Genomic DNA, 14,775 nt, shown 5'->3' on the forward strand with positions numbered 1-14,775 from the left:
TATACAAGTGAGCCAAAAGGAAGCACAGGTGGCTCTTGCTTCCTCTAGAAGTGAAGGCGATGCATTATTTCTTTCTCACTGGTTGCGTCTAATATACAAAAGTCTCATAATTCTTTGGGAATACCATCCAACACTTAGCTTTGAAGGAATCCCCACCCAACTAGCTTATACAGCTGAAATGTGCATAGGGAGGAGGTGGAAACACGCACTTGCTAATGTATTCTCCGGTCAGGATGATTCCACAGGTTTGGCACTTGAAGCAGCTGACATGCCACTGTTTTTCTAAAGCCAGGAGGGACTGGCCTTGCTTGATTTCCTCTTTGCAACCTGCACATTCTAGGGAACAAAAGAAACACAGAGATCTGACCACACAGCAGAAGTAGGAACATCCCAAATAGATTTAAAATCTGTATAGAGGACAACAGTGTCTACAAATAGCATGCCTTCTGGAACCATAAATAACAATAATGTGAATGACAGACATGAAGCAAAGGGCTCCAGTGTTCGAAATGATTTGTCATACACAGGACCATCTCTAGGAAGGAACAAACAAAATGACTAGTAGGAAAGATCCTTTATTTTGCATAAAAGTCAGTGTGGAGAACCTCAGTTGCATAATTTCCTCTAAGTTGCATGATTTTCTCTTTGGAGAGACAGCTATCCAAGATTGTGCTGTCAATAGGATGGATTGCCCTTCCCCAATCATGACTGGCCATACTGATTAAGAAAAAGGTTGATAGGCTGATTCCAACATAAATTGAGACCATTCAGGTTGGAGAAGCCAGATATACGAGAGTCATGTGAATGCTCCTCATGGGTACCTTGTTTCTCCCTATGTTCTTGGATTTGTTGATAAATCACTATAACTCCAAACACCACTTTGTTTATAGAGCAGCATCTGTGTTTAACAGCAGCATCAGCAGTATTGCTATCAGAGTGTGTAAACCTAGTGGAATATTTAAAATCTTCAATACTGCGTCACATTATGAGTCATAACTTTGGGAGTCTTGGAAACCATTCATACATGTAAATTCTGGTTCAGACCTAACCTGAAGGGAATTAACAGAAATTAATGAACAATTTTCTTGGCAAGATGAGTGGCTATACCAACTGAATAAAATAAATCATAAATACATAAAATGGTTTCAATATAGAACGCTCTTTCACACTAAAAGATTTAATTATCCTGAATAATTCTAATTGTAGGATTTAAATATTCCATATAGTTTATACATAAATGAGTGACTTTCTGTTTTCATTCATTTTTGTGGAATTGTTTTTCCTCGTTTGACTGCTAGCAAGTATAAATTATGTTAACATAAAAAAACCTGACACATTGGCAATTTCCTCTCCTGGAAAATCACAGATTGTCACTTTAATCTTGATCCTGCTGCTTGAACCAATTTAGATAGTATAATGCTGGTGTACAGTTTGCTTTAGCAAAAAAGAATACTTAAAATTAAATCCCCCAAAACATCTAACCAAAATTCAAGGAGAAGCTGGCATGTTTGCCAAGGAAGGCAAAGAACAGCTATACTGAATGTTGACCTAATACCAGAGTATTAGTACCCAAAGGATACTACAGATCACCTGGTGTAATGGTTAGATCAAGAATGGTGGCTTTGGGATAGGGAGGAATACATGGGTTAAATGTTTATGGAAGGCTGCCTCTGTTTTACAAAATCTGAACAAGAAGATTTTTGGGTTTTAGCCAGTGTAGTAAAAGCTGCTTCCTAACCTTTACCACAGTTAGATTTGGTGTGTGCCTAGGTATTTATCCTTCTTCCTTCCTTTTATGTTTCCTTTGCTGTTTAGTTCATTAGCAGGAAGCCCAAGGGCCTGAAAGGAGTGTCTCTCCCAGCTATGATTGGCTCTTTTAGTCTCCTCAGCATCAAATATCTCTTATATTGTCAAGGAATCACTTTGGAATCACATAGGGTGCTCATTGGAGTAGTCACTAGTTGTGGAAAATCATGGTATGGAATACGCTGTTGCCAAAGGTATCTTATGAAGTCATTCTGACCATTGCTGCACCTTCACTTTATACACCTCTAAGAGGGGTTGTTTATAAATGCACAATAGACTGATAATCTCCTCTGATAACTCTTCTCTCTCATCGTTCACCTGTCAACACAATCTCTGGTTTGTCACTTGTCCTGGGAGTGGATTCCACTGCTAGGCTAGCTCCAGGGAACTTTTGCATGCACGTATATCTAGCAATACTCTGATCCCAGAATCTTGCATGCTAACAAGCTTCTCTTCCTGCCTTGCCTACTGAAGTCACAGCTAGTTGTCACTGAACAGCACCCATGGAGATAGCAGGAACGGATGCAGAAAAAAATATATTGGGGAGATGCTGTTCTTTGCACATTATATTGTTGCTTGCCGTAGTTATGAATTATCCATGGAGGCTTTGTGTAACCTGAGCTGTACGTCTAAGGTGAAGAGTGAATTTCAGAGAGGAAGATGCAGGCTTCATGTGGCCTAATAATATTAAAGAGAATGAGGAGGATAAGTGTGCATGGGGCGGGGGGGGGGGGAGGCAAAAAAGATATTGTGGTTTTTTCCCCTCAGGGGCTTCTTAACAGGTTCCCGGAAACTGAGTAGGGGGTGGAAGAGAGGAGCCTTTCTTTGTGTGCTGATTCAGCAGATTTGTCCTATGTAGCTCTATTCACTGTGGCTTCTGAATTTTTAGTTGCAAAAACAGCTGGGCTATGGTTGGATGCAGTAACAAAGTCTTTTCTCTTTGAGAACTGGGTATTCTTCTTCTCTCTTGTGTAGGTTTACAGGGTTGCCTTACACAGTCACAATTTGATGAAAGCTTATCTAATTCATCCTTATGGAACCTCTAAGTTATCTGGAACATTATACTTTCTCAGTATAATTTTTATAACATATTTTGCAACTCAAAACTAGTGGGAATGATACATATAGGGAGGGAGGTGCAAAAAATGTATTAAACCAGGAGAATGTTTCGAGTATCAGATATTCTAAAAAGTGCATCAATGGCAGATACTAAGAAAATTGGGTACAAAGAAGACTTTTGAAAAAAAAAATAGACAAATTGGACAAAATGGAAGTATAGAAGCAGGGAAAAAGAACAAAGCAATAGCAATACACTTAGCCTTATATATCGCTTCACAGTGTTTTACAGACCTCTCTAAGAGGTTTACAGAGTCAGCATACTGCCCCCAACAATCTGGGTCCTCATTTTACCGACCTTGGAAGGATGGAAGGACGAGTCAACTTTGACTCTGATGAGATTCAAACTGCCAAATTGCAGGCAGCCAGCAGTACTGCATTCTAACCACTGCATCACCGCAGTTCATCTACTTTGGGATAATGTAGGATGTGCATATCTATCCATATGTCTATCCTATATTATAGAATAATTATTAGCTAGCTTCAAAGTATCTTAGCATCTTAATGAGATTTTATTTGTCCTATGCATACTATTCTCTAGCATCCTGATTTTGCTATGTAATATCACACCCGAGCAGAGCCAGATAAAAGCATTTTGATGTAAAATGAATTCCAGTGATGCTAGTTAACATGGGACACCTGCACAAACTCTCAGACTTTGCACATAATCCCCATTGGTTTTAAAGGAGCATCCTGTAAATGGCATTTGTAGATCCAACACATTGTATTTCTAACACCATGATCAGAAACCAACTCAAGAAGCCACATCATTCTTATCCATGAGCAGATACCCCGAAGTATTTAAAACTAAAAGGAGAACTGTCACTTTCATTGTTCTAAAAAGTTCATTACAGGGACAAACATTGAACCAAAGGGTATATAAGAATGGCATTTAATATTCTATTAACATCTGTGGCATTGGTTGATTTCATGAGGAATAAAAGAAGGTTATTAGACAAAAGAAGACTAGAGAAAAGAAGAACTAGGGTGGCATTCTTCCCCAAGCCCCCCAAAATTTAACCTTAGACTGTATACTGTTGACCTTACCCCATTCCTAAGAGGTCTGTAAGAGGCATGCATAAGCGCACCAATATGCCTACCGTCCCTGTCCTAATGTTTCATTTTATTCACATGCATTTCATGTATCCAAAATCATATTTAGACTTATACTGTATATGTTATCTAATACATTGATGAAACAAATAAGTAAAAATGATAGCAGTATTCCACTATTTGAGGGGCTGGCATAAAGAAAAGGGGGTCAATTTATTTTCCAAAGCACCAGAGGCCAGGACAAGAAGCAATGGATGGAAACTAATTAAGGAGAGAACCAATCTAGAATAAGGAGAAATTTCCTGGCAATTAGAACAATTAATCAGTGGAATGACTCCTCCAGAAGTTGTGAATTCTCCAACACTGGAAATTTTAAAGAAGAGATCAGACAACCATTTGTCTGAAATGGTATAGGGTCTCCTGCTTGAGCAGGGGGTTGGACTAGAAGCCCTCCAAGGTCCCTTCCAGCTCTATTCTGAAGTGAATTAATAAGGCATCCTTATCAAAATACTAAAGCACAATAACAACAGTGTGGCAATTTTCTGGAGATACTACAAACACAGAAAGTAATAAGGAGAAGGGGCCTCAGCGTTTTGAGTACACATGTCCATTTTCTGTTTCAGTTGGAGTCCAGTGAAATTGCAAGACCCGCTCCCCACTCTTTTTGGCCCCTACAGAACATCTGTGTTTGCATCTTCACACAAACTTTAAAAGCAAAGCAAGCCTTGGACTTGGACAGCTTTTTCTCTAGCTCAACTCAGCTGATCTGGGAAAAGAAACACAGCGCCTCCATGCTTTTTCCTGGAAAAAGGGTGAGCCAACACTGTGGAATTCTTGTTGACTTTGTGATTTTCCTGCACTAAGACAGCCTTTTAAATATTGAAAACAGGAGCAGAGAAGGAATTACCTTTTCCAAATGTAGCTACACTACAACTCTCATGTTTCTGTAGAAACAAAGGCAGAAATGTGACTTTTACCACCTTGAACCAAAACAGGCTGTAGTCCAGCTGGGAGTTCTGCATGTATCAGCAGCTTAAATCAACAGGCTAACACACCCTTAATTCTCCTGTTGAATTGTGGCCACTGTGTTCTTGTTTGGCAGCTTCGAACAGCTCTGCCAAGTGCCAGCTGTCACAAGGAAGCACTGTTTTGTGATTGTAGCAAGGAATACTGTGTCATTCTTCTCTTAGTAATCTAAGGAGACAGTAACATCTATTGCCTCCACTGTGAGATCACACAGCTTGCTGTGCAATTGCATCCAGCTGGTAGGCAGCCTGATAGAGATTGCTCATTACAAGGCTTTTACAAGAGTCCCCTATTTGTATGTTCAGTAAGCAACAGCTTTTTAGCATGGTTGGGCATAGAAGCCCATCATATAACCTGAAGGTAGCTTTTGCTTCTGGGCCCTTTTCTAGCCACAGATTTCAGCATGATCTACCAAGCCACAAGCAGGGAAGCTCTCTCCCATACTCCATTGATCAGGGCATGATTGAAAAAACAATAGTGAAACATGGAGAAAGCAAATGACTTCTTTTTCTTACCCTCACAGCTTTCATGGACAAACACATGGAAAAAAATGCAAGGAAGTGGCTTTGCATGAAAGGCTTCTGGGTTGTGGGCATTTCATAAATATATCGGTGCTTCAGTTCAAGAGAGATCAACAAATATAATGGTATGTTGGAATAACCTTGGGAGACTGAGGCCAGTCATACTGCCTAGGACTGGTCAGATAAGAGACAGCATAGACCATAGCAAGATAGAGGGTCGAAAGAGACACACACACCCGCTCAATTTCTCAGGGTAAAGGAGATGGGAGAAGAATTGGAGTTTCAGACTTGCAAGATTCTGTTAATGTAACCTTCAAATGCAGTAGAATTAGCTGATCTGATTGTGTTTTCTGCCTGAAAGCAAGAGAGAAACAAATAGCGGCTGCCCCAGTAGGACAATGCCAACTGCAGGCACTCCTTCAAGGCAAAAGACTTCACCAAGGAATGAAGATTGCAAGAAGACTCTGTTCTAGTCCTTTGAGTCTTCCATGTCATGAAATCAGAAGTCAGATTGGAAATTCAGCATAACCAAAAGAATAAAAAGTGCAATTAATGCACTTTTACCACTTTTAATGTAAAACATGAGTAAATTGTACCTCCTTCCCCCGTCAAAATAAAAAGTTAAATGCGGCTTTTGGCCACCACAGATATACATGATCACATTTGTGTATTATTTTTATTTCTTTAAAATCATCATGATCATCATCATCTACTTTGTTTTAATCCAGAATTTATTGACTATGGATAGTGTAAATTATTTTCAGATTTTCTGTAATTCAAAGTGATAGAGAAATATTTTAAATAAATCAAGTTGGTGATGATAGTGATGTTGAAGACCATTACCATCATCATTATTTATAAGATATTCACCTTTCCTTTCTCTGCCAAGAATCCCAAATATCTTGAATCAAGAAAAGTATCCTTTGAGATGTGTTCTTTCAAAAAGTCTTAATATTTAGTATTGTTATGATTTATGCTGGGTGCCTTTTAACATTTAACAGTATATGGATGCAAATTAAGCCAACTTACAATAGAATGGAATAACAGAGTTGGAAGGGACCTTGGAGGTCTTCTAGTCCAACTCCCTGCTTAGGCAGGAAACCCTATACCACTTCAGACAAATGGTTATCCAATCTCTTCTTAAAAACTTCCAGTGTTCGAGCATTCACAACTTCTGGAGGCAAGTTCCACTGACTAATTGTCAGGAAATTTCTCCTTAGTTCTAAGTTGCTTTTCTCCTTGATTAATTTCCACCCATTGCTTCTTGTCTTACCCTCAGGTGCTTTGGATAATAGCTTGAGATTTCTCTTCTTTGAGATCTTGGAACACTGCTATCATGTCTCCTCTAGTCCTTCTTTTCATTAAACTAGACATACCCAGTTCTTGCAACCATTCTCATATGTTTTAGCCTCCAGTCCCCTTATCATCTTCGTTCCTCTTCTCTGCACTCTTTCTAGAGTCTCCACATCTTTTTTATATCGTGGCAATCAAAATGGTTTGCAGTATTCCAAGTGTGGCCTTACCAAGGCATTATAAAATTATAAAATGTAAAATCAGTTCAGGGCAAAAATCCTACTAGATTGCATAAAGAATCAATAAACAGTTCTAAATTGCTAGATGACCTCTGGTTTTTATGGTCTTTACAATATTTTCTACCCCTTAATCTTCTTTGGATGCTGCATAAAGAAGAGAAATCAACATGACTTACGGCTTGGTCCATGAATCTTGATAGGTTTATTACTAATCAGTGAATGGGAACAAGTTTGGCAAACACAATCCTTGCCACTAAATGTCACTTTATCTCCAATAGGAAAGGGCTTCCTAAAACAAGGAAAAATAAGCAGGACATCAGAAATACATACATTAATACCAGTATGAATGCTATTTCACCACTTACCCTGAAAATAAGACCTCCCGGATAATAAGCCCAATTGGCTTTTGAGTGCATGCACTAAAATAAGCCCTCCCCCAAAATATTGCAACACAGCAGCAGCCATGAGGTGACCATGCTCGCCACCTCCTGCACGTCAAAAATAATAAGACCTCCCTGAAAATAAGGCCAAATGCTTATTTCAGGGGTCAAAAGAAAATAAGACCCTGTCTTATTTTCAAAAAAACATGGTATTACTACATTGACTCAGCTATTGCGGTTCATGTATGTTCTATTTTCTAAAGAGTCTATTAATGAAATTTGGAATTTATTGTTTATGGAACTAAATTAAGTATGGGAAGCGTTCTTGCTTGGTTGCGAAAATTTGTTGACAACTCAATTGTCTTTTGTTATTTTTGTGGGCTTTGATGACTCATATTTGGACAATTCTCACTCTCGGTTAATTCTGGTTGAGTTGAGAAAAGCAGTTTGATGCATACCACAGAATTAATTACTTGTTGACTACTTTAAATACTGTATAAGCAAAGACATGGCAGATGAAAGATGACAGTTTTGACATGATGTTGCCAAATGAGGATCTCAGAGAACTTGCCCATCCTGTTCCTGAACAAAAAAAATGTTTAAAGTCATTCTCACTGGCCCAGGAGCTATCTTTGAATTTGTTTATCTCTAGAACCACCTCTTGGAAAGAGTCTGAAAATCACCATGAAGTGAGAGGCTTTTCCTTTTACCATAAGATGAACCAGTTGGGAAGTTTCAAAAAGATCAAAAACAAAGCAACCTAGTTAAAGAGACAAACAATATGCTCAAGAACAAAAGAAATGAGTTGCCTATATCAGTCCAGAGAATGGATATAATGGAATTTAATGATTTGGGATTTCGTATTTTGTTTTGTTTTATAAAAGGGGGGAGTTTTGTTTTTTTGCTTTAGACAGGGATAGACAAAGCATTGTTTTGAGCTTGAGTGTCTTCTGTTTCATGCTCAAAATAGGGCACTGAAATGAATTTGTTCTGAATTTGAAACAGTCTGATTCAAAATTTTCTGCAAACCTCGGGAGAAACCTTAGCTATCTCTTGGGAAGGAGAATAATGTACCCACATTTCCCAAATCAGTAATTCAGGAATTCAGTCCAGTTATTTACAGCATCTCTCTGCTGGTACACAATTGAAGAATAAAGGAGGTGGAGCAAACCCCAAAGAATAAGCAAACCTGGAAGAATGAGGCCCAGTGCAGTTATGCCCAAGAACCAAATACACCATGATGCCTTCAAAGCTCTTTTCAAGTCCATCTCCATCGCTATTTTTCTAAAAGCATTTTAGGTTTAGGTTAGGTTAGGTTAGGTTTATTCAACTTGTATGCCGCCCTATTCCCGAGAGACTCAGGGCGGCGAACAACCATGAGGGAAGGGGTACAAATAACAACAATTACAGACAAACAAACAGACAAGAAATATTTACTTTTAAAACACTGAGATAAAGTTTCAACTGCTATTGATCTCATGGACATATCCATATAGTTTTCTTGGCAACAGTGTGGAAAAAGCTTCTTGTTGCTAGCTGGCCTTTTGATTTCCAAGTCTAACCTACAGAAATTTCCTAATTATCTGTCACCCTAACACTAATTGGGTTTAACACTGCATAGTTTTTCAAAGCCAGCCATGGTTGATTTGGTTGTCACCATTTAGTTCAAGTTATCTTTAAAGGATTAGAAGTCACCTATGCACCACTATCAACCCCTGTGTAATGCAGGCCATTGCTTCTGCAAATTTGCTGATGGAGGAAGGATATCTAGGAAGATACCCACCTTGTCACCCTCTTCCTTGGCATATAATCTTTCCACTGCTAGTCAAACAATTGTGTCCTGGAGAGCCAGGAGATGGTTTAGATCAGAGGTGTCAAACTCAGGGCCCATGGGCTGGATCCAGCCTGCAGAATGCTTAGATATGTTTGTGGGGCTGCCCTGGAAACAGCGAAGGATTGACCTGAGGTGCCTCTGCCAACGAAAATGGAGCTCGGGAGACCATTTTCACTGGCAGAGCACTTGGGCCATCACAGGCGCCCTTGACATGAGTGACATTGAGCTGTTCATGCCCACCCTGGCCACGCCCTCCCACCCCCACCCCTGAGGACAAACACAATCCTGATGCAGCTCTCAATGAAATCAAGTTTGACACCCCTAGTTTAGATGGTGTAGGCACAGCATGAGGATGCTGCTTCCTATATACAACTTTTTCTAATTAAGCTGCTGGATCGATCTATAATATCTCAGCATGTAGAGGAGGAAGATGTTTTGTGGCAGGCCACAGAGTATATTGAATGTGCACATGTAAAAGGTTGCTTTGCTGGGTTTAAAATATTGCTAATCTGTCTTTATTGCTCCATGTGGCTTTGGGATTTATTGGGGGAAAAACCCTCTTGCTTACACATGCTTTATGGACTTTTCCTTCTCAAGCATGGACTTAAAAATCCAACACAATATTAGAACAAAAATAAAATAAGCACCAGAACAAACATTGCAGGCTGCAAAATGCAAACAGTGATTTAGTAGTTGACAGCATATAAACAAATGAATGAAATGTCTTCAGCTAAAAGTCTGGGAAGATAAAATCAATCGGAAGAAGAAATTAGGTGCACATTTAACACTCTTACAAATGCCTGCTAAATTATGTGATAAATGCCAGGTGACAACTGATTCCAGATGCACAAGAACACTATGGAAGAAATCTCATCTTGTTTTTCTCACTAGTCTAATTGTCCTCCATAGTAAACTAAGCAGAAGCATATCCAATGCTAGCCATAAACCAATAGCACTGGTCCCCATTTCTTGAGTTATCCCAAACTTAAGTCACAGAGCTTTTTAAGGATCAAAACCAGCTGTTTCAATTAGACTCGGGAACTAAACCAGGGCAGTGGCTGCAATAAAGGTATTACTTAAACTGACCTTCAACACCACTTTTGGGGATCACTCATCCTGGATCTTCAGGCCTTTTACACCTCACACCCAAGCGTGATCCAGAAAGATAGTTGTGACTGAGAGTCACGAAAGCTGCTAAAAGACTGGGGAGTCAGAAGAATCCCGAAGGTTTAAACTGAATGAATTCAGCCATGGCTTTCTCTTGTCTAAAATGCACCTGGAGCTAATGTTCATCAAAGATAATTTCCACGAATTGCCTTTCACTTGACATTATTTGGAAATGAGGTGCTGCACTATTTTCTTAGGCGATTAGAGATATGAGAAAATTGGCCCATTAAAAGTGAGCCTATTAGGCTAGAATGATTAGTAGATTCTAGAAGACAATGAGTTGGCATGAAATCCTGTGGATGAGTGTACTTAAGAGAAACTCAGTGCTACAATTAATACACTTATGTTCATGTTTCTTTAGCTGATGAAGGTCTTGATCCAAAGACATCTGGTTATCGCAGCTTTGGGCTTTTCACTTATAGCTAACTAAGGTACAAATATGTCCTGGCAATATATATTTTTTATTCTTATTATTGGTTAATTTTTGGTGAGATTCATAGCCTTTGGGGCTGGTTGATAGCTCAACAGCTCAAGTCCTAATCAAGCACCTAGGAACTGTTAAGGTAACATCAGAGGATATAAGCTGGATAAGTGGTTTTTTGTAGAATCAGAATGTTCAAGTCTAATAAATTTAGAATTTCCAAATAGCGAGGTAGCCCTTTAGGTATTGCTCAAAGGGCTCCAATTACAATCAGGACAACATACGATTTCTTTTTCCACAGTCGCTCAATTTCAATTTGCAAGTCCTGGTACTTTGTGATTTTTTTCTTGCTGCTTATCTTCAATTATTCTCCTCCTTCTCCTTCTCCTTCTCCATCATCATCATCATCATCATCATCATCATCATCATCATCATCATCATCACCGCCTTACTCCTATAATGGTGTCCTCATCTTGTCTTGTAGTAAGACAGGCCAAAAGCATGCATAGCTGCACAGTATTATTTCCCTTATTCTGACACTTATGACAAAGGAATGTAAATTGCTAGGCTTTGTCACTCATTAACTTGAAGAGAAATAGAACAGAACCAATCAAGGATAAAGAAGAGCAGTAGGATAGCAAATGTCATATCCACATAGATTTTTTCTCCTGGTTTATTCTACTAAGCAGTGGGGAAGGACCCTCTGTAAGCAGCTGTCATTTTTTAATGGAGTGTGCCCAAACTGCAGTTTCCTTGATGTCCAGGGAATTTATTTGAAATCTCATGCAATGCAAGTATTTGTTTGGTTGATTGTTTCAAGTATTTATAATGTTACTCAACCACTTGATTCTGAGAAGTGTACAGCAGGAATAAAATTTTAGCAGAAAACAACCCCAAATTGTTTTTTTAAAAAACCCCAATACTGTATATAAAACAGCACGCCAAATGAAACAATTAAAATAACCAAAAGAGGACTTCAGGTCAGGACTTCATTGCTTTTCTAAAAGCAAACCAGTAGTATATTGGGCAGAGATTACTCCAGTCAATAGGAACAGCTACTGAAAAGGGACACTTCCTAAATCCAATAAGATGACAGTGTTTAACAGAGGGACAGATAGATATACCTGAGAACAGGCAGTTCTGCAATTTCAATACTCACTGGTCTCTTTCCCATCTTTTCCCTTATTTTGCTAAAAACAGAGATTGCTCTGTTTTTCTTCAACACCTTGATGGTTTCAGTGCTTTCCTCACATCCCTATCTTGTCTTAGAAAAAGAAGTTGTGATAGAAGACTGACTTTATTGCAGACATGATGATAGTTGGGGCAAACCTGCAGAACTGACTGTTTGACATCAAATATCATGGTTAAAGAACTGGCAACCCTCTCCCGGACAGTTGAAGAATGTAATGCAGACAATACAGTATACTTTGAAATACAAAGAGTTTTCTTTTCACCCAGATAAGCAGATACTGCAAGAACTAGCAACAGCTATTATTTACATGCACTCAAGTGTGCATGTATACAAAAGGAGATACACGAGATGAAATGGGCTGGAGCCCATAAGACATGTGCACATAGGCACAGGTGTCCATGTCTACCAGGAAAGGTGCTTGGTTAAATGATCAACTTATTTCCTATAGAATGTAAAGACAAATGCTTGCCTTATTATAGTTAAGAAATAGTACTTTCAATAGTATTTGACTTTCTCTCCCCATATGATTAAACAAGGAAAATACTACAAAAGCTATCTGAACCCTAAGAAAAACCATGAGAAATCCTAATACATGATTATTCTTAAACACGTCGACTCAGAACAATTAATATTGATTATCATACTTGACTTTAAATTGGTTAAACACTAGTAAGAGGATAACTATCTTCTCTATGAGTACAAATGAATGGAGTTAATATTGAAATCTAGGTTTTAAAGGAAGAGCCACTACTTTAAATTCATTATAGTAGCAGAAAATATGAACTTAAGTTTGAGTTGAGAAATGCAAACTAATTATTCCCCTCCTTAGAGACAGATAATTTAAGAAATTAAACCAGAGTGGAGGGTATTTACAGTAGCTAGCTACAAAGGATATTTCATTAGAATGAAGAGAAGGATTTTGTATTTCCTTTAGATCAGGGTTTCCCCGGGGACTGAAGGGAATATTTAAAGGGTGGTTGTTGCTACTATTTGTGCTACTGTTAGTTAAAGTAGTATTTGTTTATTTTTATATAATAAATGTTTGGGAGATGATGGACAATATGAAATTTCATGAAGGGATTAATCAGCTGAAGCAACTGGGGACTCCTTACTCTAGATGTAAGGTTGTTTATAAAACACCTTGAATACCAAAGCTGAGAAGAATATATTTATTTCAATGTATTAATTTCCCATGCAAAAGAATAAAGCTAACACTTTACTACATGCCAGTTTTAAAACATGGGATCAAATAGGTGATCAGTTTCTATTGGTGGAAGCAACAACCCCCCTCCCATAAAGTTTAAACGAAGTAACTTCAATAGAAAGACCTAAACTACAACCTGAGCATTAAGTACCAATTCTTGCCCTTTTGGAAAGTGATTGACATCACACTTGCCAAACAGCTCACCTTTGCTCAATCCTCTGGGAAATCTAATCTGAGCATCATATCCACCTTACTCAACTTGTAAATGTACCTCTACCTTGCTCAGCATTCCTCTTAGCCTGTACTTACACTCTATTGCGGTTTGTTGCTATTGCCATTCAATACTGGAGCAACTTGGGGATTAGCTTACCAGCTATTTCCTGGTAATGCTTGAAAAAAACAAATGGTATAGATAACGTCAATAATAATAATAACATGCTTACTTCCCACACTGGTATCACCCTACCTTGATGGTTAGTGATTGATGCTGGATTCATAATGCCTTTTAGGCTAAGTGGAAAACAACCTTGGTTGCTACAGAAAGGGTGGTACAGATTCCACAACAAAAAAACTTCAGCTTAGTGTTGCTGAGAAAATACGGCATCGGTAATGGCATCAGTTTGTAGGTGTAGACACGTAAAGCTACTGGGGTTAATTTAAGGCTACCTTTTCCTGTCATTCGCTGACACATTTTCTTAATTCTAATGTTTCTCTAATACAAGACAAACATTAAAAAAGACACAATAATAGACTTACCTTGCCAGAGGATTTCTGAAACCTAGAACCATTCATAGGTCACAACATTTTCACCACTCCCTTGGGAGAGTGCTAATCACCCTTCCCCTTGAAGGGACATCCAATTGAAACTCCAATTAATCATTAGATCTCCACTACAATCAGAATTAGCCCTACGCTTGCTTCACACTTTCTTCATCTCATTAATGCCACATAATCATAACTTATGGAACCAGTTCCTGCCTAATTATATCCATCTTGTTCTCTCTGTGTGAAGTTATTGTCTGCAAATTGGGAACATGCATTTTATTGGTGATTCTCTCTTCCTTTAGAGAAATGACAAATGTACACCACGGCTTTTGTTAGGAAGGTGCAGGCTTCTTCCCAGCAGCCTGTGCAGAAATCACATTTTTTTCCAACAATTCAGTTTGCAATTTGGTGCTCCCTTCCCTAGCAACTGCCTCCACTGCCAGTAAAGACAGCTGCAATCAGACAACTGCTATAAGAACCTACAGAACTGTATGGGAGATACCATTGATGATAAGGGCTGTTATATGTTCTTCATATCTTTATGCTTTCTAATACCTTTTTTTTACATTAAAGATTTAACTTGCAATGGGGATTGAAAAAAGCAAAGCAACATTTTTTTCCCCTCCAGGAAGGCAATTTAATTAGACTAGGGCAGAAAGACAGGATGGTGGAAGCTTTTCATCATATTCCCCCTTCTTTGCCACCGTGATTTACTTTGTTTTGCTTTTTAATTATCAGTTGCATTTCTATCTCAATAT

At 38.6% G+C, this 14,775-nt stretch overlaps 1 protein-coding gene across 3 annotated transcripts in view; it reads right to left on the reverse strand.

Moving 5' to 3' along the window:
• ABLIM3 (actin binding LIM protein family member 3) overlaps nucleotides 1-14,775 on the reverse strand; it is a 192,442-nt gene that overhangs the window by 71,776 nt on the left and 105,891 nt on the right. For all 3 annotated transcript variants that reach the window (XM_032209464.1, XM_032209463.1, XM_032209465.1), the window contains exons 4-5: nucleotides 7,231-7,343; nucleotides 210-336 (exon numbers count right to left, since the gene is read on the reverse strand). In XM_032209464.1, coding sequence (XP_032065355.1) covers nucleotides 210-336; nucleotides 7,231-7,343 — 240 coding nt within the window. The remainder of the gene's footprint in view (nucleotides 1-209; nucleotides 337-7,230; nucleotides 7,344-14,775) is intronic.

This window comes from Thamnophis elegans, chromosome 2 (genome assembly GCF_009769535.1).
Source record: "Thamnophis elegans isolate rThaEle1 chromosome 2, rThaEle1.pri, whole genome shotgun sequence".
In the NCBI taxonomy this organism is placed as follows: Eukaryota; Metazoa; Chordata; class Lepidosauria; order Squamata; family Colubridae; genus Thamnophis; species Thamnophis elegans.